Source organism: Chelmon rostratus, chromosome 3 (genome assembly GCF_017976325.1).
Source record: "Chelmon rostratus isolate fCheRos1 chromosome 3, fCheRos1.pri, whole genome shotgun sequence".
NCBI lineage: Eukaryota > Metazoa > Chordata > Actinopteri > Chaetodontiformes > Chaetodontidae > Chelmon > Chelmon rostratus.
The window spans coordinates 21,535,219-21,556,979 of NC_055660.1; the positions used below are offsets into that span (position 1 = coordinate 21,535,219).

At 43.3% G+C, this 21,761-nt stretch overlaps 2 protein-coding genes across 3 annotated transcripts; both read right to left on the reverse strand.

The window, feature by feature from the left end:
• Positions 1-5,790: 5,790 nt before the first annotated feature.
• On the reverse strand, positions 5,791-14,264 carry dennd1c (DENN domain containing 1C). 2 transcript variants are annotated; one of them, XM_041933445.1, is made up of 23 exons: positions 14,073-14,264; positions 13,650-13,714; positions 12,964-13,007; positions 12,707-12,756; positions 12,500-12,619; positions 12,324-12,393; positions 12,158-12,238; positions 11,999-12,064; positions 11,269-11,322; positions 11,040-11,150; positions 10,603-10,703; positions 10,385-10,430; positions 10,165-10,266; positions 9,177-9,302; positions 8,831-8,932; positions 8,448-8,538; positions 8,314-8,354; positions 8,172-8,222; positions 8,031-8,078; positions 7,838-7,945; positions 7,514-7,596; positions 7,182-7,395; positions 5,791-7,086 (listed from the first exon to the last, which is right to left on the reverse strand). In XM_041933445.1, the coding sequence occupies exons 1-23, from the start codon at positions 14,087-14,089 to the stop codon at positions 6,085-6,087; spliced, it is 2,793 nt and encodes a 930-aa protein (XP_041789379.1). In that variant the 5' UTR covers positions 14,090-14,264; the 3' UTR covers positions 5,791-6,084. The 2 variants fall into 2 exon arrangements, with proteins under 2 accessions (XP_041789379.1, XP_041789380.1); XM_041933446.1 differs by lacking the exon at positions 11,999-12,064 and having other exon boundaries at positions 14,073-14,259.
• Positions 14,265-14,966: 702 nt separating this feature from the next.
• On the reverse strand, positions 14,967-18,058 carry LOC121604435 (tubulin beta-4B chain-like). Its single transcript, XM_041933948.1, has 5 exons — positions 17,859-18,058; positions 16,865-16,973; positions 16,653-16,763; positions 16,228-16,472; positions 14,967-16,143 (listed from the first exon to the last, which is right to left on the reverse strand). Exons 1-5 carry the CDS (start codon positions 17,913-17,915, stop codon positions 15,331-15,333), a joined length of 1,335 nt encoding a protein of 444 aa, XP_041789882.1. The 5' UTR covers positions 17,916-18,058; the 3' UTR covers positions 14,967-15,330.
• Between the last annotated feature and the right edge of the window lie 3,703 nt (positions 18,059-21,761).

Here is a 21,761-nt window from a genome sequence, read left to right on the forward strand (position 1 = left end):
TCTGTGAATACACATTATTTTTATGATTTAATTACTTTATTTATTTTTCATATTTTCAAGATCATCAGCTCAGTGTATTCATTACTTGAATTGACTCAGCCATGTTTTGAATGTCTGGAGAATGACTGAGTTTAGAAAATGAATCCTATTGTTGGATAACTATGGTGAAATATTTTTTACTGTAGTCACAGTCAGCACCTTAACCCGTGCACGGATTGATAATTTATCCATTCACATTATACTGACTCCTTCCAGTTTCTTTTTGTCTTCTTCTTTCATTTAATGGTATTCAGTCAACACACAAGTAAAGTTTATTGATTCAAATTTACTAAGAAAAAGTTGAGTTTTTAAGGAGGTATAGTAACAAAATGCATATTTAAACTGTAAATATTTTGATTGTATCCAGGAATGACAAATATGGAGATAAATACAATGTTACACAACTGTCAGAGATTTTGCCGTACCTTTTATACTGAGGCATACTGAGTTCCTATTGGAAGCACATAGGGGACTATATTAAAATAATAATGTAAACTCAAAGATGAAAATGTAATTCCAGGATAGCATTATTGTCGCAGTTTTTGGTTTGTTCCACTGCTGCTCGCCCTCTGTACAGCTGTTTACTGGGGGAACCACTGGGATTTAGAGCTGGGAGTAGTGGGCTGACTAGAACAGGAGAGCAACACAGTGGCTGCTAAACGCTGATCACTGATCAGTGCAGCTATGGCGCACCAGATAAGATCCAGATCTTTTCTGTTCAGTTTGTTCTGTATGAATTCTGTCAGGGTCAGATTTTAGTTTGATACCATTGTGCTGTTTCAAGGAGTAAATAAGAAGGCTCTAGATCTGGTTTTACTACAGTAGTGAAATTATACTTTCAGCTACTTCAACAGATTGATATGAATCATTTAATGTCATAGTAATGAAGAACAAGGACTCATAAACAACAGAACAGGAACAACATGTGAGAATAAAAAAGATGCTTCCGTTCTGTTCTTTGAGTAAAGAATAACCTTCTGTTGGTTTGAGTGGATAGAACTGAAATCTTTCTTAAATCCTTTTTTGTGGCCTAAAAAAGGAAGGAAGAGGAGTGAGCACAAATTCTTAAACAGAAGAAAATTGCTTTTTCATTTTCATTTGTCACCAAAAGAGCGTGATGCGTATAGATACATTAGACTGGGGGCTTACTGAATTTGAATGTTGGCCACTTTAGAGCAGGTTAAGTCTCTGAAAACTTAACAGCTGTCAAACATCTTTTCCATTTTCATTTTAATATAACAGAGTGCCAATTAGATTACTGCACTTTCATTTTTACTAAAATAACACTGACATACATTGAAAATGATAATACTATTGTGGAATTACATTTTCACTTTCAAGTTTGAATGATCATTTGAATTAAGTCCCTTTGGGCTTCCATACTTACTCAACATGAGCATCTTAATTCCCATTCATTACAAAGTGCACATTTTAAATAATATACTATCAATAAGAAACGCAGACTGGACAGTTATCATTCGGACACATTTATTGCCACAGTAAACCTTCAGAAGGGAAAGTTCAAAACAGTGACCTGGCCTATTAGCTCGCTCACCCAACACTGCAATAAATCTGCTGGAGAAGTCGATTCTAACTGTTTCCACAGCGAGAGGATCTGCTAAGAAAAGGACGATTCTCTGTGTAAAGCATGGACAAAAATTAACATTGTGTCATCGCTCTCAACTTTTATTCCTGATGACTCATTCTCAGTTTCTTTTTTACTTCTGATAAACCACAGTTCAGCCATAGTGCGTCTTTGTTCTGCCTGCCATTTGGTCATGAACAACCGCTGTTTGAGTAATGAACGTCAGAGAGCAGATTATCGTGGCCAACAACAGCCTTTTTAGCTGGCACAAGGCCTTTTCTCTCTAATTATTAACCCTTCATGATATCAGTGATTGATGATTAGTTTGTCAAGGAAAACACAATCTTCCAAATGCCCACTGCAGAATAAGAGCTCTGTAGTTCGTCTTCATACACACAATGAAGAACAATTAAAAAAAATAAAAATAAAAATAAGAAGAAGAAGACGAAGAAGAAGAAGCTAGCAGAAGGAGGCAGCTGCTTGTGATTGGCGCAGATGGAGCACGTGACCACGCTTATTTACATATGGACGGCAGGTGAGCGTGGGAGAAAATCGTGTCAGCTGTGCTGAACGCGAACGCACCGAGCGCTGAGCACTGGATTATGAGTTTTTTTTGTCGTTTTCCCGCAGCATCTTGCCTTGAACCAGGAGTCACCACACGTCACGTCGGTCATCTCACCTGGACGCTCATAACCGACAGGTAACCCGCGCTGAAATTATCACATTTGTCCCCTCATAAGAAAACAACACGTTGCTTTAGGAGTTGAGCCACAACCGAAACAGCTTCAGGTCGTCTTCGTGAGTCAGGGAGCAAGCCGGAGCTGCTGCGTTTCTTCACCTATCTGCGGCTTCACCTGTCATTTCACGGCAGCAGCACGTTCACCTGACCTGAGAAGGCGCCGGAGGAACAGGTTGAGCAGGACGTGCCGCATTCCGCCACAGCACAGACACCTCCGCCTTTGGCAATAAAAAAAAAAAAAGTTTGGTGGGTGTGTCGATGTCGTCGTGGTTAGTTTATAAGAATTAGTGGAAAAAGTTGGACGTTTCAGAGTCTTACTGAAGCAGCCTGAACGCTTATCTTTACACGAGAGACTTAACCTGCATGAGAGGCTTGAAAGAGCATGTGTGGTGAGTTAGGTGTGTCTTCTTACCTTTCTGATACTGCATCACTATATTCATGAGGGTTTTTTTTGTTGTTGTTGTTTGTTTGATTAGTTCGTTTTTACCTCTGGTTTCGGTGTACATGTAAACATGTCACATGTGACATGGCTGGATTCAGTAAAGGTGTCATTTTATTTTCAATTATTCTGCCTATTTAAGTGTTCAGGGCTGAGACCAACGATTATTTTGATTAGCTGTTAGTCAGCTGATTGTTTTCTCAATTACTTGTTTTGTCAGAAATGAAAGAAAACTGACACTAGCAGGTCCCTGGAGCCCAAGATGGCATGGGCAGTCCTGAAACATCTAAAACCGAAGTATGTGTAATTTAGTATTGCATAAAAGGGAGAAAAGCTGCTGGATCAAGCATATTTTTGCTCATCCTGGCTCAAAAGATGAACTGATTATATAAAAAGTTGTTGATTGATGTTAATTTAACAAGCAATCATTTTCAGATCTAATGTTTTTTACTACTTGATTGTTGGCTCACACAGTTTTAGTATTCTGTAAGTTAACTTTTCTTCTCTTTCTACCTCCACTGCAGTTGGGCTAACTCTGAGTGTATGTTTTTTTTTTTTTTTTTTTTTTTTTTACCTTTTGGCAGAGCAGAAACATCATCATCCTTTAAGAATGTAATTTGTCAAGGGAAATTGTATTGCCATTAGTTTACAACTTATCCAAAATGCTGCAGCTCTTATCTTGACTCAGTGCTGGCAGTGACACAGCTGCTCCTCATAAACATGTTAGCTGTCTTCCAGTCAGTGTTTAGAGTTGATAAGATCTTTCTCCTGGTATTCAAAGCCCTCAGACACCTGAAAGAGGAAACATTTCCTCGACAGTTGACTTGCTGTGACGTCACTCAGGTCATCCGGCTCGGGGGTTTTTGGTCCTCAGCTGTGTGGTGCAGGCAAAAAAGGACTCTGAATATGTCACCTTGGGCTTTAGGAGACTGTGATGGTCGTTCTTCACCACATCCTGATATTTTATAGAGCCAATTAACCTTGATCAGGTAAATGATCTGCAGATGAATCAACAGTGAGTACCGCCACTCGTTACAGGCCTGGTTTATTTAGTCTGACATATGCATATGCAGTACCTGAGATAACGGTCTGTCCCCCCTCCTCTGCCTTTCTGTACATGTCAACACATGCATGTTGAACTGCCTTTTTTGTCACCGTTTCTGTTGTGTTTGATTTGACATAGACGTCCTCGCTTTCTCTCATTAATGGTGACTAACGTAAATGACCCTTGTTTTTCCTCTCGCACATAAAATGAGACCCATTCGATTAACCCCTGATTTGGCTGTTTTGTTGTTGTTTTTTTCCAGACCCAGATGCCCCACTGTCGTTTGTATCTAACTGATGCTGTGTTGGTCCAGATGTAGGAGCACCGGCCTCACATATATGATTGATTATTTCTATTCCTCAGGGAGGTGAGTTCAGACGATCCACTGTTGGGGAGACTTTGGTAACTCTTCATTTTATAGGTCTATAATTTCCCAGGAGGTTCCTGGAAAGAACGATGTACTTAAACTGAGCTTTTTTTTCATGGAATTCAGATTTTCCCTTAAAAGTAAAGCTCAGTTTAAATTCCTTCATATTATTTAGGAACGTGATTTGAATTTGTTGCACGGTCACATGACCTGCTGTGTATCGACTCAATGATTCTCGACTATGCTCTTTAATTTTAGGTGGGAAACATTCAGATAGGGTACTGAGGGTTCATTTGACACGCTTGCATGTACGTAATCATCAGTGGGGTTTTCTTCTGACTCCTCTGACAGCCTGACCTGTGTGTGATTCCCTCCCCAGCTGTCTGTCACCATGGCGATGCAGATGTTAATCCCACCGGCAGTGTCAGTGTCTGTGGCCACCGTGCTGTCTCTGCTCAGCCTGGCTCTGCTGCTGCTGCTGTGCGTCATCAGGAAGAAGAGAAGGATGGAGGGAACGTACCGGCCCAGTGCAGAGGAGCGGAAACAGACCGGAGCAGCGGGTTGTGAAAAGCCCGGCCTGCCTCTGCCGTTGCCCAAAGAAGAGCGTCTCATATGACTGAATGGACAGACGTGGTGTCACAAACTTTCACCCCCCCACACCCCCATCACCATGTAAAGCTGTAGGTCTGTACCTCCTGTTTTCTGATGCTGCTATGCTGCCGACCTCTCTGCTGATGCGTGTTGTGCACCAGAAATCGTCAGACACACTCGACACTGTTTGTGCTGCACCTTTTCAGACTTGGAGACACTGAAAAGACTGATCAGACGATCTATCCCCTGTTTCACTGCATGGAAAGAGGAAATATGTGCCATGTGAGTTCCTGTCATAGTCACTCCCTTTAGTCTGCCATGCAAGAGACATGAGCTGGAGTATGTTTTGTGTTTTGTACAGGTCTGTTTTTACCGTACTGTGTGTTCTGAGTATTTATATATAAAACATTATGTTTTACGCTGTTTCCAGCTCTGAAGGATATTGATTAAAACACTGATAATGACTGTAATGCACTTTTCTGTGGAGCTGTAAGAAGCTGAGTGTCTTAAACATAAAGATCAGTAGGTATGGTACACAAGGTGTTCTGTTAATAAACCAGGACTGTGCACGCTCAGCACTACGGCTCTCTTTCTGTCCCTGGTTTTGGATTATTGATGGCAAGGGGAGAAGACATGGGTAAATTGTTTAGTTCATTAGGGATTAATTTATTCAGATGGGATAATTATCCTCAGAATTTGTCACCATTTGTTGGGTGTCTGATGGAGTTTACATATTGTCTCATACACATGCATTGTCCTCACTGTCAGAGAATCTGTCTTTATTTCCATGTTGCCTTAGTTCTACCTGCAATTCATTAGTCTTTTCATGAAGTATACAATTTTCAGTCAGAAACAAAAACTTGTTTAAATATTTGCTAAATCTGGACAATGTGACCTGCCAGCCAGCTTGTGCCTGTGAGGATAAGGTTTTCTTTTTTTTTTAAATCAACAAATCACATGGAAAAAACAAAAATATTCAAAAATATTTCCCAAAAAGTTATTATTTATTAAAAACACACCAGTGAGACACACTGTGTCACTGAGTGACATGTTCCATCTTTACAATCAACACACACAATATAGTTTATTATGACTCACTAACTCTGTGGTTTAAAATGGTCCCAAACAAATGCATTATTTACTCCATCTTCAAAGATCTTTAGTAGCAACAATTGGGCTCAGAGTCAAAGAGAGGCAGAAGACAGACTCGCTCATTTCTGTCACTTCGCTGGTCTTCTCATTTGTCGACATTAAGGAAAACTGTCACCTGCCTCACCCTTTAAGCTTCAAATCTCTTCTTCAGTTCAGACACTTTAATTAAAGGTGGGTCTTCGTCCTCGGGCCCCTCTGAGCAGTGGTTCTCCTTTGATGTGTGTGAGTCACATGGCGGGTGAGTTTGTGCATTCTCCCTGTTCTGAAGTATGTCATAAAGTCCCCTGGGTTGAGCCAGCTCCTTGGCCCTGGGCTTCAGCTGAAGGCCCTGGCTATGTGCCTGAGACTGGAAGCGTGCTGCAACAGACCTCACTTTAGGAGGAGAGGTGGGCTGTCTCACCTCCCGCTCCTCTTTCTTTCCTGCCTCTTCACTCGTTTCTCCCTGGCCTGCTGGAGGTTCGGTGTCAACAATGAGACTTTGAGGCCCAGGACAAGCCGTGGCTTTCAGACTGTCCTCCTGTCCTTGCTGCTCCTCCACAGTGCTGGCACGATGGAGATCCGGTTTTGTCAGTTTGTTTAAAGATCCTGTCGCCTCTTTACCTTTCTCCTCCTCGTTCTCTCTTCCCCCCTCTTCTCTTGTTACACCTTTCAGCATTTCATTAGTTTGTTTTCCCGTCTCTTGTCCCTCAACTACCCCCACATCTTCCCTCTTTTCTTTCAACTCATCATCATCCTCTCGCTTCTCAGCCGTTTCTTTCACAGGTTCCTCTCCTAAACTCACTCTCTTTTCTTGATTATCTTTCTTTCTCTCTTCCTTTGCCTTCACTTCCTCAAAGTTATTTCTGTTGTCTATTTCATCTTCTCGGTTCCCATTTATTGCTACCTTCACTTCATCCTGTTTCTCTCTGACCTCCCACGATCTGCTTTCTTGCTCCCCCGTTTCACACACTGCGGGCAGACTCTCCGTCTCCTCCTCCTCTGGTACGCCGGCGTCCAGGCACAGCCAATCAGAGTCTTCCATCACGTCTGACAGCTCCTCTGTGGTTTCCAGATTCCAGCTGTGCAGGCTCCCACTGCCGCTGATGGACAGAGACAGGCTCTCCTGGCTGGGGTTGGCTGGAAAACCGCACTGGATAACACAACAGCTGATGTTACACCAGAAATCACATTTGTATGTGTGTGTGTGTGTGTGTATGTGTGTGTGTGACGTCTTCATATTTTTACCTTCGTAATATAGTCATGACTGTCCGGTCCGAACAGATCCAGGCTGCGTGTGCCGTACAGCAGGCCGCGTTCGTGGGAGCTCCGTGAGCTGAGTGTGTCGAAGATCTCGCCAAGCAGATCCATCTCCTCCGGATCACAAAGCAGTGAATCTTCCCCCTCTTCTTCATCCCTCTGGAGCTCAGAGTCAGGCTTGACCGCAGGCCCAGACGCAGCTCTGATGCACAGATATAACAAAGCAGAATGGCGCAAACCAGAAAGCACATGCTGCTTATTCTTATCTTTTCCCCGGGTTTCCCACATTTCCCATGTCTCCTTTCCTCTCCGCCTCTCACCCGTCCCATGTATCTCCAGTGTCCTTCATGTCCTCCTCATCTCTGGGAACCCTATGTTTTTGAACAGGCCGACGGGGACGTGACTGACGTGAGGCAACACAGAGTAACAAAGCCAAGCAACACAATATTCCCCCAACAGGAGTGACACATGTTGGGGTGAATCACAATAAAGCGATGGACATGGAACAATAAAAAGTGCAAAAGAGCACAAAGAAGCAGCATAGGGCAGTAGAAGAGGCAGATCAGGTAATGATAAGGATAAATGTGGATGGTGTCTGTTCCAATTTCATGAAATATTTTAAACAGATAAGTGACTGATCTCACCTTCCCAAAGTGCTGTGTGATTGGCAGGCGGCTCTGCAAGCAGTCAGTCTGGGCACGGCGGTGTGACACCGATCCTCCTCTGTGAAGGGTGTGTTCTTCATTGTGGGCCTGCATTACACACACAAGGAAGAAGTATTACAGTAATACCACAGCAGAATGTTGAATCGATGTACCCAGTTAAATGCTGACCCACCTTATGTATCAGCAGGTTCCTCAAACCAGACTTAGCGAGACCTTTTGCCTGAGAGAGATTGAATGAAGGGAAACAGAGAGATGTTGTGGTGATGCCCTCACTTGCCCTCCTCCCAGCAAGAGCACCTTGGCCTGTACTCACCTTTATGTTTGCTTTGGACTTCATGTTAAGGATGAGCGCTCCTCCCCCCTTCTGTTAACAGTACAAATGCATCTGTGTTGCCCTTTTTCGACAAGATGGGAACAGACTTAAAACAGTTTCATTAAAGGTTAAAAGAACTCACCTTTAAATTACCAACTAACTGCTGATAAGATTTGCTTCTCCCTATAAACGGAGATTAAAAAAAGAGCATAAGTGATAAGTGGGAAATCAGTCATACAGGTGCATGCACACACACAGACACACACACATACATACCTGCAGCTGTTTCAACCTTTAGGATCTCCTCCTCAAAGAGGTCGTCTGGTTCCTTCCCTTTGTTCAGAATATCCAGCCGACCATCAATGAACTAAAAAAAAAGCATACATTTGAACATTTTTAGTGATTTAATCACAATATGAGAATGCTCACTCATTTACAGTAACATGAGGGTGAATTAGTCCTTATTTCACAGCAGATTCACTGGTAATTTTATTAACCACCATACAGTTCTGTGTCTTCAATCCTGAAACACCTGAAGTAACCTGAAATAGGTGCAGCACCTTATCCATTAAACTTCAGGGTCAGCGCTTGTCTGCCCAACACGGTCCTCTACAGTGTTCTAAGTGCAGGATCTGTCCAGCAGAGGGCACAGTGCGTACCTGTTTGAAGAACTGTAAGTGAATGGCACTCTGCAGGAACTGCCTCATAGTGGAAGACTTGTGATCTAGAAACAGCTCCTCACTGAACCACATTTCACCGTCCTGAAAAGAAAGAGAGATACAACAGAAGAGGTACACTCAGCCCTCCTCTTCTGACCCAGTGTGCATGCAGGGCTGCCTCTAGAAACGACTTAATAGAAATACTGAGAATCAAAATCATCAAGTCAGCTTTTTAAATACAAGCAAAAGTGTAAACAATCAATTTAACAAACTGTTACTTATTTTTTAGTTTTATCTTTTAAAACCTCTGTGTTGTCTGCAGTGAGCCTTTCTACAAGTGACTGACCTCGTGACACTGCAGTGCGTCCCTGTAGCCTCCAAACAGCTGAGCCTGAGCTTTCAGGAAGGCCTTGGAGACGCCACAGCCAGGAGACACCGCCTGACGCTTCAGACACACCTTCAGCCCGGCCATCTGGAGACACATTTATATCTGTGATATGAATCTAGACCAGTCGCTGCTGCTCAATAATAATGGTACAGACAACACCATTCGACAATGAGAAGATGAGGTGACTGTACAGAGCAACAGGAAACATGGGAGGGGGAGGGGTGGGGGGATCTAGTAAAAGTCCCTGACTGTGGTCATACCACCAACACTGCAGCTAATAGCCTGTGTCCATCGCAGGAACTATTAGAGGGGCCCGGAACAATTTCCAGAACACAACAATCTTGCTGTGTTTCCACCAGAGGAACCGGAGTCTAAGTTTGGTTGAACCGCCATAGTTCCATGTCCCTGCTGCGGGGTTAGCACTTTCTGATTGTACAGGAACTATTGGGGCAGAGTTTTAACTGCTGATCATCACTGAAGAATCCCAAATCGCAAGCTGCTGCAATGTGGACTATGTGCATAATTGATTCACACAGTAAGTACACACTGGGTGACTGTTGCATCTTAAAAGACCAGTGTGTAGGATTTAGCAGTAGTGAGGTTTCAGACTGCAACCAGCTAAATACCCTTCGCTTCACCCTCCCTTTCCGAGTGTGTAGGAGAACCTACAGTGGCCACGAAATGTGTCCACACTGGACCTCTAAACAGAACAGAAAACACAAACAGAAGTGCAAAGAAGGGACTTTTACTTGCTAGTTTATTTCCTGAGTTTATTTCCTGTGGTTCCATAGCTCACCAGGACGCCCGTACCCTTTAACTAACAAGTGTCACCTGATTCAGTGGCACAGACTTCACAGAGCAGCCACACTCTCCTTACTATAAAAACAGTTAAGTGTTAAGTGGGAGGCACTGAAAAAGACAAACCAACATACAGAATATTTATTACCACATCTGATGGTATCCTCTTGAGGTCTTCAAAGGGGGTTTCCAGAGTATTTGTATCCACATTCAGAATGACAACTTCCTCCAACCCACGACTCCTCACCCTCTGTCGGACACACAGAGACACAGTTCGGTCTTTTGGGTCGGTCAGTTTTTTGAGACAAACCTGGTAGATTTGTGGTTGCAGTAGTAATATTTGAGTATAGTTTTAATCAGTAAATTACCTCAGATAGACTGGTGTGGACCCCTATTAAGTAAGGCATAGGTGCACTGTAACCAAATAAAAAAGAGTGAATCCACTGTAGATAGATAGATAGATAGATAGATAGATAGATAGATAGATAGATAGATAGATAGATAGATAGATAGATAGATAGATAGATAGATAGATAGATAGATAGATAGATAGATAGATAGATAGATAGATAGAAATACTTCTCACCAGCAATAGTCCAGTAGGTGGGGTGGCAGCACAGGGATGAAGATGTGTTGCCAGTACATGGGGTATAACACAGCACTGAGTGCATGCACGCAAGACGTCAGCTACACAGAACACAAGATGGAGGACTGTTTCAGACAATAACAACAAACCATAGGTCACATATGATGACCGCTGTGCAACTTCACTGCCTGACAATGGCGATTATTCTAGCTGCGGTGGGTTTGGTTTCCAGCTGCATCCAGCAGACGCTGAAGTGGTTTCTGTCTTCACTGGGGTTAGGTGAATGTCGATGGGTGAGAGTTGGGGTTGCACACTTGTCAAATATAGATTAGGTTAGGGTGAGTTTCCAGAGTATAACTGAAGAACCTCTGAAATATTAGAAACCCTGAAGTATATGATATCCTATAGAAACAGAAGAGTAAAAATGTGTGTCTTACAGTGCTGAGTTTGCTGGCAAAGATGAGGACGCGTCTCTCAAACAGCATGCTGGCGTAGAGCTGGAGCAGGTTCCCCACATCGACTGCCACAATCAGCTCTGTCAGGTTCCTCTGGTAAACGCACAGACACACGCACACGTTTCAGTTTGAATGGGCAACATATCGTTTGCAAAACCCCACCTGCTTTGTATTGGATACAAACATCGAGTTTAGTCTCATCTGTTCTCACGTTTTCAGGGATGGAAGGGAGACTTCTGGGGTCTGGAGCGATGAAGTAGGGAACCTGGTCAAAATAGATAAATCAAAACATTAAGGAGAAAACCGGGGGAATTTCACAGAAGTGTTTTTGCTTTTGGCTGGTTTCAACATCATACAGACATGTGCTTTACAGATTACAGACTTAAGGTTTTCATTCCAAAACTCTCGTATCTGTTGGATGATGCCATCTGTTATGTAAGACAATGTCCTACTGTGCCACAACTTAAGTTATATGAAGTTACTGCTAATGCAAACCAGAATTCTTAGACCTGTTGTATTACACCACACAAATCTTTCGTATTGTTTTCTATATTTTCACATTATTGTTTTAGATGATTGGATGACAAATGTCTCTTTCAAGTGGAGGACGTCTTATTTTGGAATGAAACTCTTCAAATGCAAAAATCGACAAGATACAATTAAATGTAGCTTTTAGCCACGTGGCTTTCTCGTGAGACAAAACATTTGTTTTGGGGTCAGTACAATCACAGGTTATTCATGGGTTATGGACGAAAGTAATAACGAATGGTAGACGTTGGGGCAAATTGTGTTAAGATTGGCTTCAACATTTGATTAGAGGGGTGAGTGACAAGGTTTTAGTCCACACACATCAGGTTTAGCCATCAAGCGCAGACAGCTGAAGTTTTCCAGCAGGAGTTAGTCTGTATTTGGCAGACCACATGAACCCCTGTGGGACTCACCCCCTCTTGTCCCTCTGGGTGTCCAACAGGATGGGACACCTCTGTGCTGACCAATAGCTGCTCTCCCTCAGAAAAAAACACAGCAGGCTAACAACTGACAAAAAAAAACAGCCATGAAGTCAAGAGTGACTACTGGTTCTCATTGGTTTAAGGATTTACCATCTGCAGAGTGACAGATCCAGCTGTCAGTGGTATGGACTGCTTGTAGAGTGCAGCCAGCAGCACTTTCATCTCATTGGTCTGTTGAAAAGATGGTGGTCATTATGTTAATGATTGGAGACTAATAGAGGGGCAGAAAGATTATACACAAGCAATTTGAACTCACCTGTCCTTTTGAGAGGTAATCAGCCAAGTTGTTGAGAAGTTTGTAAAACACTTCAAACCATGGAAGATAACTGTAATCAAATGGATATAAAATGTTTTCATGATGGTGTTAAAGCTCAACATGGCATGAGAGTTACTCTTTCAGTACCCCCTTCACACGCCCTCACACAAATGTACCTGAGTATGCAAAGACAGGTGTGTGTGCTGTTGGTGAGACGACAGAAGCCAAACCGCTGGCATCCCTCAAGGTCAGTCAAAACAAAAGTAAAGTGCTGCACGGCCACTCCATCCCTCACTCTGTGCAGATGGACGTAGTGAGAGGTCGACACGTAGAGGAACAGGCAGGCTAGAAATGTAACCTGGAGCCAGTCAGAATATACTCACCTTTGGATGTCATACGGGAAGCAGAACCTGGGTAATGTTTGACGAGACTCCTAGAGTGGGATAGAATTGTGTGTGTGTGTAAAGTTAAATGTGCACTCCATCAAACATTTGTTGTACTTCAGTCTGAGCCAAAGTGGCGGACTGACCGACCAACCAACCAACACTGCAATCCCTGAAGCCCTGGAACATGCCTATAAACAAACTGCTCTGATCATTTTAATGTGACAGTATATCCACAAATATTATTGGGTGGCTACCTCATCACTGAAGTCATCTGGGAACTGAAACTGTACACCAGGATCTGTAACAGAGGAAAAAATGAATGAATGAACATAATTCAGCTCCATGCAAACTTACTGAGCACCTGTAGAGAAGCACATTCTTCTTGTTTCTCACAACAATGTGTAAAATAGAATGAAGTTACAGTTTCTGTGGCAACAGATGATAAAGATCGGGAAAATTAAATCAGTGAAAAAGGATTTAGTGTTTTTAACCCCTTTAGCTCACACCAAGCTGCTCAGTCTGCCAGATTACCACAACATGCTACCATCTGATTCAAGTGTGACTTCAGGCTGTGTGGTTTTTCAGTCACATGACAGGAAGTATGAGCAACTCTCAGCTCAGCAGATCGGCTTCATATACAGCAAGCCTGACATCCGATCATTTTTCCGACACAGACATTAACTAGTGTCGCCTTTTATGTTTTCTGTTTGTTAGTTATCAGTCTGGTGCAGTGTATCACGTTGGAAAATGACAAGAAGAAGGTGAAAGCAGTCCCAGGAAGAATTTGAGGAACAATTGTAAACAACTTCTCTGTTGTTAACAAATCACGTTGCAGATCTGAATGGTTCTGTGGCAGACAGCACACGCCTGGAGTACCAGTAGCTGTGAAACTACCAGCCGGTAACAGGTGTGCTTCTGGGGAAGAAGACAGAAGACTCACCTTTGTCTCTGGCTACGGGGCAAGTTGCTTCAAAGAACCAGTAGAAGGTTCGCTCAGGGTTTTGTCTGAGAGGAGAGAGAGCCACAGCATTGGCGTGAGAGTATACTTTCAGTGTGTTCAGTGTGTTAACCACCAAAACATGTCTTCTTTGACACTATGTGTGTGTGTGTGTGTGTGTGTGTGTTACAGACAGGTAGATAGTTCTACAAGTGTAATTACATTATTACACACATTAAAATATTCAAGTGCAGGTCATAGGCACAAATGAACATTTTGCTCTTTTTTCAACACATTAAGGCCAACAGAGTTTCTGCAGGAAACTTCCTGTGCAGTTGTGAGAGGAAGTAATAAAAACCACAAGAACAGACTGACTGGCAGAGTGATGATGATGAAAGTTGAGCAAAAATGACATGATTAACTTACTTCAGTCTGGAGCCCATGCTGCCCAAATGTGTCTGTGTCCATGTGTTTGTCCAGGAGAGGCGCGTTAGATAGCGGTCACACCGGCGATGTGGCAGTGGAGCAAACAAAGGCAGACAGCAGCAGCAGCAGCAGCAGACTGCACAATCAGCGGCGGAGTGACAGAACACTTCCTGATCTATGTCACTATGTGTGTTGTGTCAGTGTGTGTATACATTCGCACGACGTCTGTTTTAAGGTCAACTCTCCAAACCCTCAGCCTTCAGATTCACCTCTCTTTAGTTTCCACTTGTCTGCTGATGTTCTTCCCCTCATTTTCCTTCACATCTATTTTAAAAGATTTGCAAGTCAGACGGCAGCTTTAACTACCAAACAAACCTGATGTAAAAATTCCCCTTCTTTCCTCCACCTTTGATTTCATTTTACATTTGGTCAGCCGCTGCTGCCTGATGGTGCACTACATCACTGACAGTCACTGCCATTTCTAGTGTATTCCACATATATCAAAACACATCATTTGGTGTTACATAGTGGTTTCATAGTGGAAAAGAAGCAACAAGCTGTCCACATCCTGCTCAGAGAGACACTGAATTTATCCATCTCTTACTGCCTCCTTGTGGCGTTAATGTGAAACAACCTAATCTGTAGACAGTGTAGGTTTCCATTTTGGTTTGCCTTCATACTGTGACTTCCACAGTAAAACTGGAACTGTGCATCATCAAATACTGTTGACTCTATGTGTATAACTTTACAGAGTATAGAGATATTTTTTTGAAAGCTATGTCAGCTTTGTCTTGCAAATCATGTCTTGTTTTTTCTAGTCCATCTCCCAGACACAAGAAACACACTAACACACAAAGATATTTTTACAACAAATTTATTTCAATCGATGCTAGATTAGACAAGTGATCAAATTTGTGTGGGGTGAACAGTTTTATTAAATACTTGGCCCAGGTACTGTTTGAATGATGATGCTAAATGAACATAAAGCTACGGACAAACGACCACCAGCACACCTGTGTTAGCTACCTGTGTAAGAGCACTGAGATGACGGTTTAGTGTTGTGAATCCTACTCTGTCTGGAAGGAGGAGGAGGAGAGGCAGAGAGAAAAGCAAACAGAGAGAACACGTGAATAAGAGAACAGAGGAAGGAGAGAGCTGTAACGAAAAGAGAAAGAGGCCGAGAGCAGAGTAGGAGTGAAATAAGTGGATGGATGGTTGGATGTAGTTATAGTGAGTGCGGGTGAGACTGATTTTAGCCTTAGGCCACCTCCTCCTCTCCCTCTTCCTCAAACTCTCCTTCCTCAGCTGTGGCGTCCTGGTACTGCTGGTACTCGGACACCAAGTCGTTCATGTTGCTCTCCGCCTCTGTGAACTCCATCTCATCCATACCCTCGCCGGTGTACCAGTGGAGGAAGGCCTTGCGGCGGAACATAGCGGTGAACTGCTCGGAGATGCGCTTGAACAGCTCCTGGATGGCAGTGCTGTTGCCGATGAAGGTGGCGGCCATCTTGAGCCCGCGGGGCGGGATGTCGCACACGGCCGTCTTGACGTTGTTGGGGATCCACTCCACGAAGTAGCTGCTGTTCTTGTTCTGCACGTTCAGCATCTGCTCGTCCACCTCCTTCATGGACATGCGGCCGCGGAAGACGGCGGCCACGGTCAGGTAGCGGCCGTGGCGTGGGTCGCAGGCGGCCATCATGTTCTTGGCGTCGAACATCTGCTGCGTGAGTTCGGGCACAGAGAGCGCTCTGTACTGCTGGCTGCCCCTGCTGGTGAGCGGGGCGAAGCCGGGCATGAAGAAGTGCAGGCGAGGGAAGGGCACCATGTTGACGGCCAGTTTGCGGAGGTCTGCGTTGAGCTGGCCGGGGAAACGCAGGCAAGTTGTCACCCCACTCATGGTGGCAGAGACCAGGTGGTTGAGGTCTCCGTATGTAGGCGTGGTGAGCTTGAGGGTGCGGAAGCAGATGTCATACAGGGCCTCGTTGTCGATGCAGTAAGTCTCGTCTGTGTTCTCCACCAGCTGGTGGACAGACAGGGTGGCGTTGTAGGGCTCCACCACTGTGTCTGACACCTGCAGGCACAGCAGGCAAAGGTCAGGGGAGAAAAAGCCAGAAAAGGAAAAAAATACACCAATCAAAATGAATGATCGCCATACCTTAGGAGAGGGCACCACACTGAAGGTGTTCATGATACGATCGGGGTACTCCTCGCGGATCTTGCTGATGAGCAGAGTTCCCATACCAGAGCCGGTACCACCACCCAGGGAGTGTGTAAGCTGGAAACCCTGGAGGCAGTCGCAGCTCTCAGCCTCCTTCCTCACTACATCCAGAACAGAGTCCACCAGCTCAGCTCCCTCCGTGTAGTGGCCCTTTGCCCAGTTGTTACCGGCTCCACTCTGGCCTGGAAGGAGAGGGTTACTTACAGTCTCCCTTTGAATACTCAGCCTTATTCAAACTGACAGTTGTTTTACTGCTCTATATGGAGTGCAACAATTCCAACATACTGATGATGAATGTGACCTTTCTTCATCCTGTGTAATAACCAACATATGTGTGTGTTTGTGTGTGGCTGATCACATACCAAAGACGAAGTTGTCAGGTCTGAAGATCTGCCCGAAGGGCCCGGAGCGGACAGAGTCCATAGTGCCTGGCTCCAGATCCACTAAGATGGCCCTAGGCACGTACTTCCCACCTGGAACATGAATGCATGTGTCAAAAGTTTTCATTAGAAAAGAAAAGACAGACTATTAGAGCACCAAGCTCACACGTGTAGTCGTTTTTAACAGTCCTCACCTGAAGCCTCATTATAGTAGACATTGATTCTGTCCAGCTGCAGGTCGCTGTCTCCATGGTAGGTTCCTGTCGGGTCAATGCCGTGCTCGTCACTGATCACCTCCCAGAACTGCAGACAGGTCGATGGGTTAGATTAGACAGAACCCAGTTGAGACAAACACAGGGTGATGTAAATTGCCTGCATTTATATTGCACAACCCTCTCGACTTGTTGAGCCATGGCCGCCCCACTGTGTGAATATTACAGCGCTGAAACAATCGATTAATCAATTAGTTGCCTGACAGAAGGGTAACTGCCAACCACTGTGAGGATCAAATAATCATGTCACTTTAAAAGCAAAAATGCTAACAATGTGCTTGTTCCAGCCTGTGGGATGTAAGGATTTGCTGCTTTTCTGTGTGTGCCTCTTTGGATTTGTTGCATCTATCAAACGATGGTTCGATGATTAGATGGATTGACAGAACGATGATAAAAACACTTGTTGTTGTTCACTGCCCCAGAATGACCTCAGGTATCAATCTCTGTTTACCTTGAAAACATGGACTGATCTGAACCAACCATGATGCAGAAATGGTAATAACTACCATATTATTATGATGATGATTAAATATGATCTAATGTGTCCTAAAATGCTGTATGCATGCGTGCCAGCATTCCAGTACATTCGCTGTCTGAGCCACACCCCTCTCTCTCTGACCACACACACAGACACACACACACACGGTCACTTGTGCTCATTTGGCATCAGTGACAACAGCGGGGATGTCTCGGCTTGCCACCGCCCATCCAAAACGATGCTATTGTGCGCTGCCTTTAACAGTCTTATACAACTCTTTCCATTCCGCTCCGTTGACCTATTTAGTGTTTCCCGTGGACAACATGTCCTCTTTACGTGGGACGCGCAGACACCAACACGGTTACACTTGAATTTAGTCACATTAAACCGGCTGCAGTGAACATGCACATATGTTGTTACATGTTCGTGTTTTCATACCTTTGCTCCAATCTGGTTCCCGCACTGCCCGGCCTGCAGGTGCACTATCTCGCGCATGTTGTCGCTGCGGTGGGTGTGGAGGTCTCACAGAGGACTGCGGGAGAAACGGGGGAAGCTGACGGCGGTCTGACGTGCGGCTGCTCGGTCCAGGCCCGGTCGACAGTCCGGCTGAATGGCGGAGGAGCTGTGGCTGCGATGTGAGCGCTGTCTCGCCCTCCCTCTGCTCGCGGCTGCGCTGTTCTTCCCGGTGCTGCAGCATGACGTCATCTCCATGGCAACGGGAACCGGGCACGGCCGGAAAATTGGCCGGCCTGGGCCGGCTTGTTGGTGGACCAGTTGTGGGATTGACAAGCCAGCGAGATAACGGCGGACAGATTAGAGGAGCCAGATTAACTTTCTTCTTAAAGCTTGGTTCACTTGGTCGAAGCTGCAGGGTTCACAGTCTGCCGACAGCAGCGCGCGAAGCAATGAATGAACGCACGTAACCCCGTGCGTGGAGGCCACGTGCAGGGAGGCAGAGAATCCTGAGTAAACTGGAGACGTTGTGAGTGTCACAGAGAGAGATGGAGTGTGGCCTTTCATTTCAACAGGTGGATTTTCTTGTGTGAACCTTTGTTGCTGTGGCCTACACAACATTTGTTGGTTATTTTACTTAAGTTTATCATACTAATTCATGTTTCTTATTAAGATGTACAGTACACTGTGGTAAGTTATGTACATTTTCAGTAGGAATAATTGCACATCATTCTGGACTCACGGAAATACGTTAAATTGCTCATTTTAGTTCCTACCTGTCTTTGTTGTACGAGGGACAGCTCTGTGTGTGACATACCTGATGAGAACAACTTCAGAGAGTAAAGTTGGACGTACACCGTCTTGCTGTGTTGGTGTTTATTAAAGATTATTGAAGGAGAAATTTGACCCTGCTTATCAACAAACCCGAAGGACTGGAGAACGCCTCTTATTTTGACGTCTCTACTCATTGTAAATAGTTACTTAGACTTTTCCTTAATATAAGATAACCCTTTCTCAATCTCCCAGGCACAAAATTCAGTTGTTGCAGCAGCACAAGGGTAGAACTAATTGCAGACAGAGAAATGTAAAGAAAATTAATAATCTAAAGTGTTTGAAATAATAAAGCAATTACTCAAAACACAAAATTACAGGTTATAGCAGTACACAAACACAACTAGTGTTGTACTTGAACTAATAGTGCAATGCCATTTTAAGCAAAGTGACAGTGGTGTGAATAGTAGCAACCAAGTCAGCAGAGTATAGTATATGTATAAGTAATATGGTACCATCAGCTATAACAGTGCATGCCAGAATACTACATAATATAATTAAATAAATACACAGTATAGCACAGGAGGTTCTGAAACTTGTCACTCAAAGGTCTGCATCTGAATTTTATTCACGGTCAGACGTCTGGAACAATTGGTGGAAACAAAGTAATACTTAATCAATTAATTAAGGTCACATCTTGTGATTGGGCCAGTGCCAAACCAAGGCAAACAAGGCTGAGACAGTTATATGTCTCAGTTATCATTGTATTTCTGACTCAGATTCTTGCAGCTACATTTACAATAGTTATAGAAATGTGTCCTAGAGAAAAGGAGACAGATTCTGGGTCTGTGGTTTAGGCGCTGATTCTATTCTAATGCAAATTCTCCGGCGTAACGTTAATGTGTGAACGCTGCAGCAGCAACACAAAACACTGTCTCCAGCAATTGACGTCGCCAGACAATGATGTCAATGATCGGGAAGTAGGCCACGCTAAAACCACGTTTATCTGGGCACAGGATCAAGGTGAATGATCTCGAAAGTGTATATTCAGCGTCACAAACAATTTATTGATCGATAGAAATTTCTTTTCAAAATAAAAAATGTTAAACTTCAGAGCATATTGTAGCCTATTCATAAAACAGGGAATGGCAGTGGTCCTGTAATTCATATGGTGTTTTATTCATTGGCCAACTGTTGTACTGTGTCCCAGAAGAATAGTTTTTGTTGAGATAAGAACTCATTCTTTGGTAATTGAATTACGGGTATGCACATGTGCAGCTTCAGTATTTGTCCAAAGAACTTGGTTCTGTGGCTCAACATCTGTCCGTGGCTAACGGCTGAAGTGTTTATGGCTGGTTCGAGTGTTCACCTCCCAGGCTGCTAAAACTGCTACATTTCGAGAGAAAAGGGCATGACCTCAGTGACCTCAGTGAATATTTTGTATGTACAATCCAATTAAATGTTCATCGCTAGGAAGCAGCTTGTTATTGTGTTTGTGCTGTTGCCCGTTGAGACAGGAAGTTTGATAACAGAGACTGGAAGTGGGCGAGGAAGGAAGAAGAATGTTGATAGTCAGCACATGTGATGGCGCTCCCCATCCTTTTCTTGCAGGCGTCAAAGTTTTCCAAAGAAAACATCAGAGGTGTGGAAGAGGAACGTAAAAGCAACAAGGTGAAATCTGATCATAAGTGATCACTCACTGCAGCAGTCGTTTCAACTTCCCAAGCAGACATTTTATTTGTTTTTGTTTTTTATTTGTTAAAGCAAATGTATTCAAAAACAGTTGACTATTTACACATCCAGCAGACACGGAGCACTGTTATCACTCATTTGGAGACGTGTTTCTGTCCACCTAATGAATATAAAGACACACACACACACACACTAGAGGTAAGGTTTCACGTATGTGCAACCCAGTTCACATACATAAAGCTCTTTGATCCTCTGTAAGATAAATATGTAGATTAATATTGTCTATATTACATGTAATGTATTATATTTTGCTTATTTTCTGTAATTACAGAATTATGAAATTACATGAGTTGAGCCATTAAGAGAGTAAAAGCTATCTATCTATCTATAGCTACCAAAAACAAGAAAAAATATTTAATTTATTCTTGGTAGAAGATGGGGAAACTCAGCTTCTACAGTTTCATAATCCACAGAGCAACAGCTTATTTTAATAAAACTCTAACTTAATTTTTAAATGCATACGTAGTTAATGTACATTTCTGTTGCCATGTGTAAATTATATTACTGTAGAGAGTCATGGGCATAAAAGAAGCTAAATATTTTTAAGAATGTATTTTACAGTGTGTGGGGAGACATTCGGTTCATCATTGCCTGGGGCTGTGGCTCTTTTGTCTGCACTGGTCCCATGAGACATTACTGAGAGTGCAGAGCACAACAGTGACAATGAATACAAAATGAGAATTTATGTTAGTAATACAGCAACTCAAAAGCATTACTTTGTTGTAAATTTCAAAGTTGTACCCTTCATCCTGTTAGTGTCAGTCAGTTGATGAAACTGAAGATTGAAATGTTACATAATCCATTCATGTTACATATTACATACACAGACATTATATGTTTGCTGTTATTAATGTATCAACAAGGGCATTGTCAGACATTTTTAACAAAAATAAGACCAACATTTGTTCCAAGTCGTTCCACATTTGTACATAGTGTCACCTGATACTGATATTTCCTACCAGCTCTCCCTACGTTTTGTAAAGCTGTTTTGTTCATCTATCATTTTCCTTTTCTGATTTCCTGTTTCCAGCAGACATTCAAGAGAGTTATAGGTAATAAGATTTTGTGTTTAGCAACCTGGCAAAGCTAACAGGTTCTGTGTGGGTGTAGGTGTGTCTGGATGTGAGCTTTCCTGATAGTAGGAAAGCTACCCAGGAAATGACTGATGAATGGACACTATCAAATCAACTCACTAACAAATAATTTCAACAAGAGATGTATCCACTTGTCACATGCAGGGAGTTGCAGTGACTTAATTGATTTTCCTTAGTTTCAACGTATAAAAGTATACAGCTTTGGGATGACATTTTCGCAGATTTGTATTTATTCACTTGAATAGTTATTTATCTGTTTTCTACCCCTTCA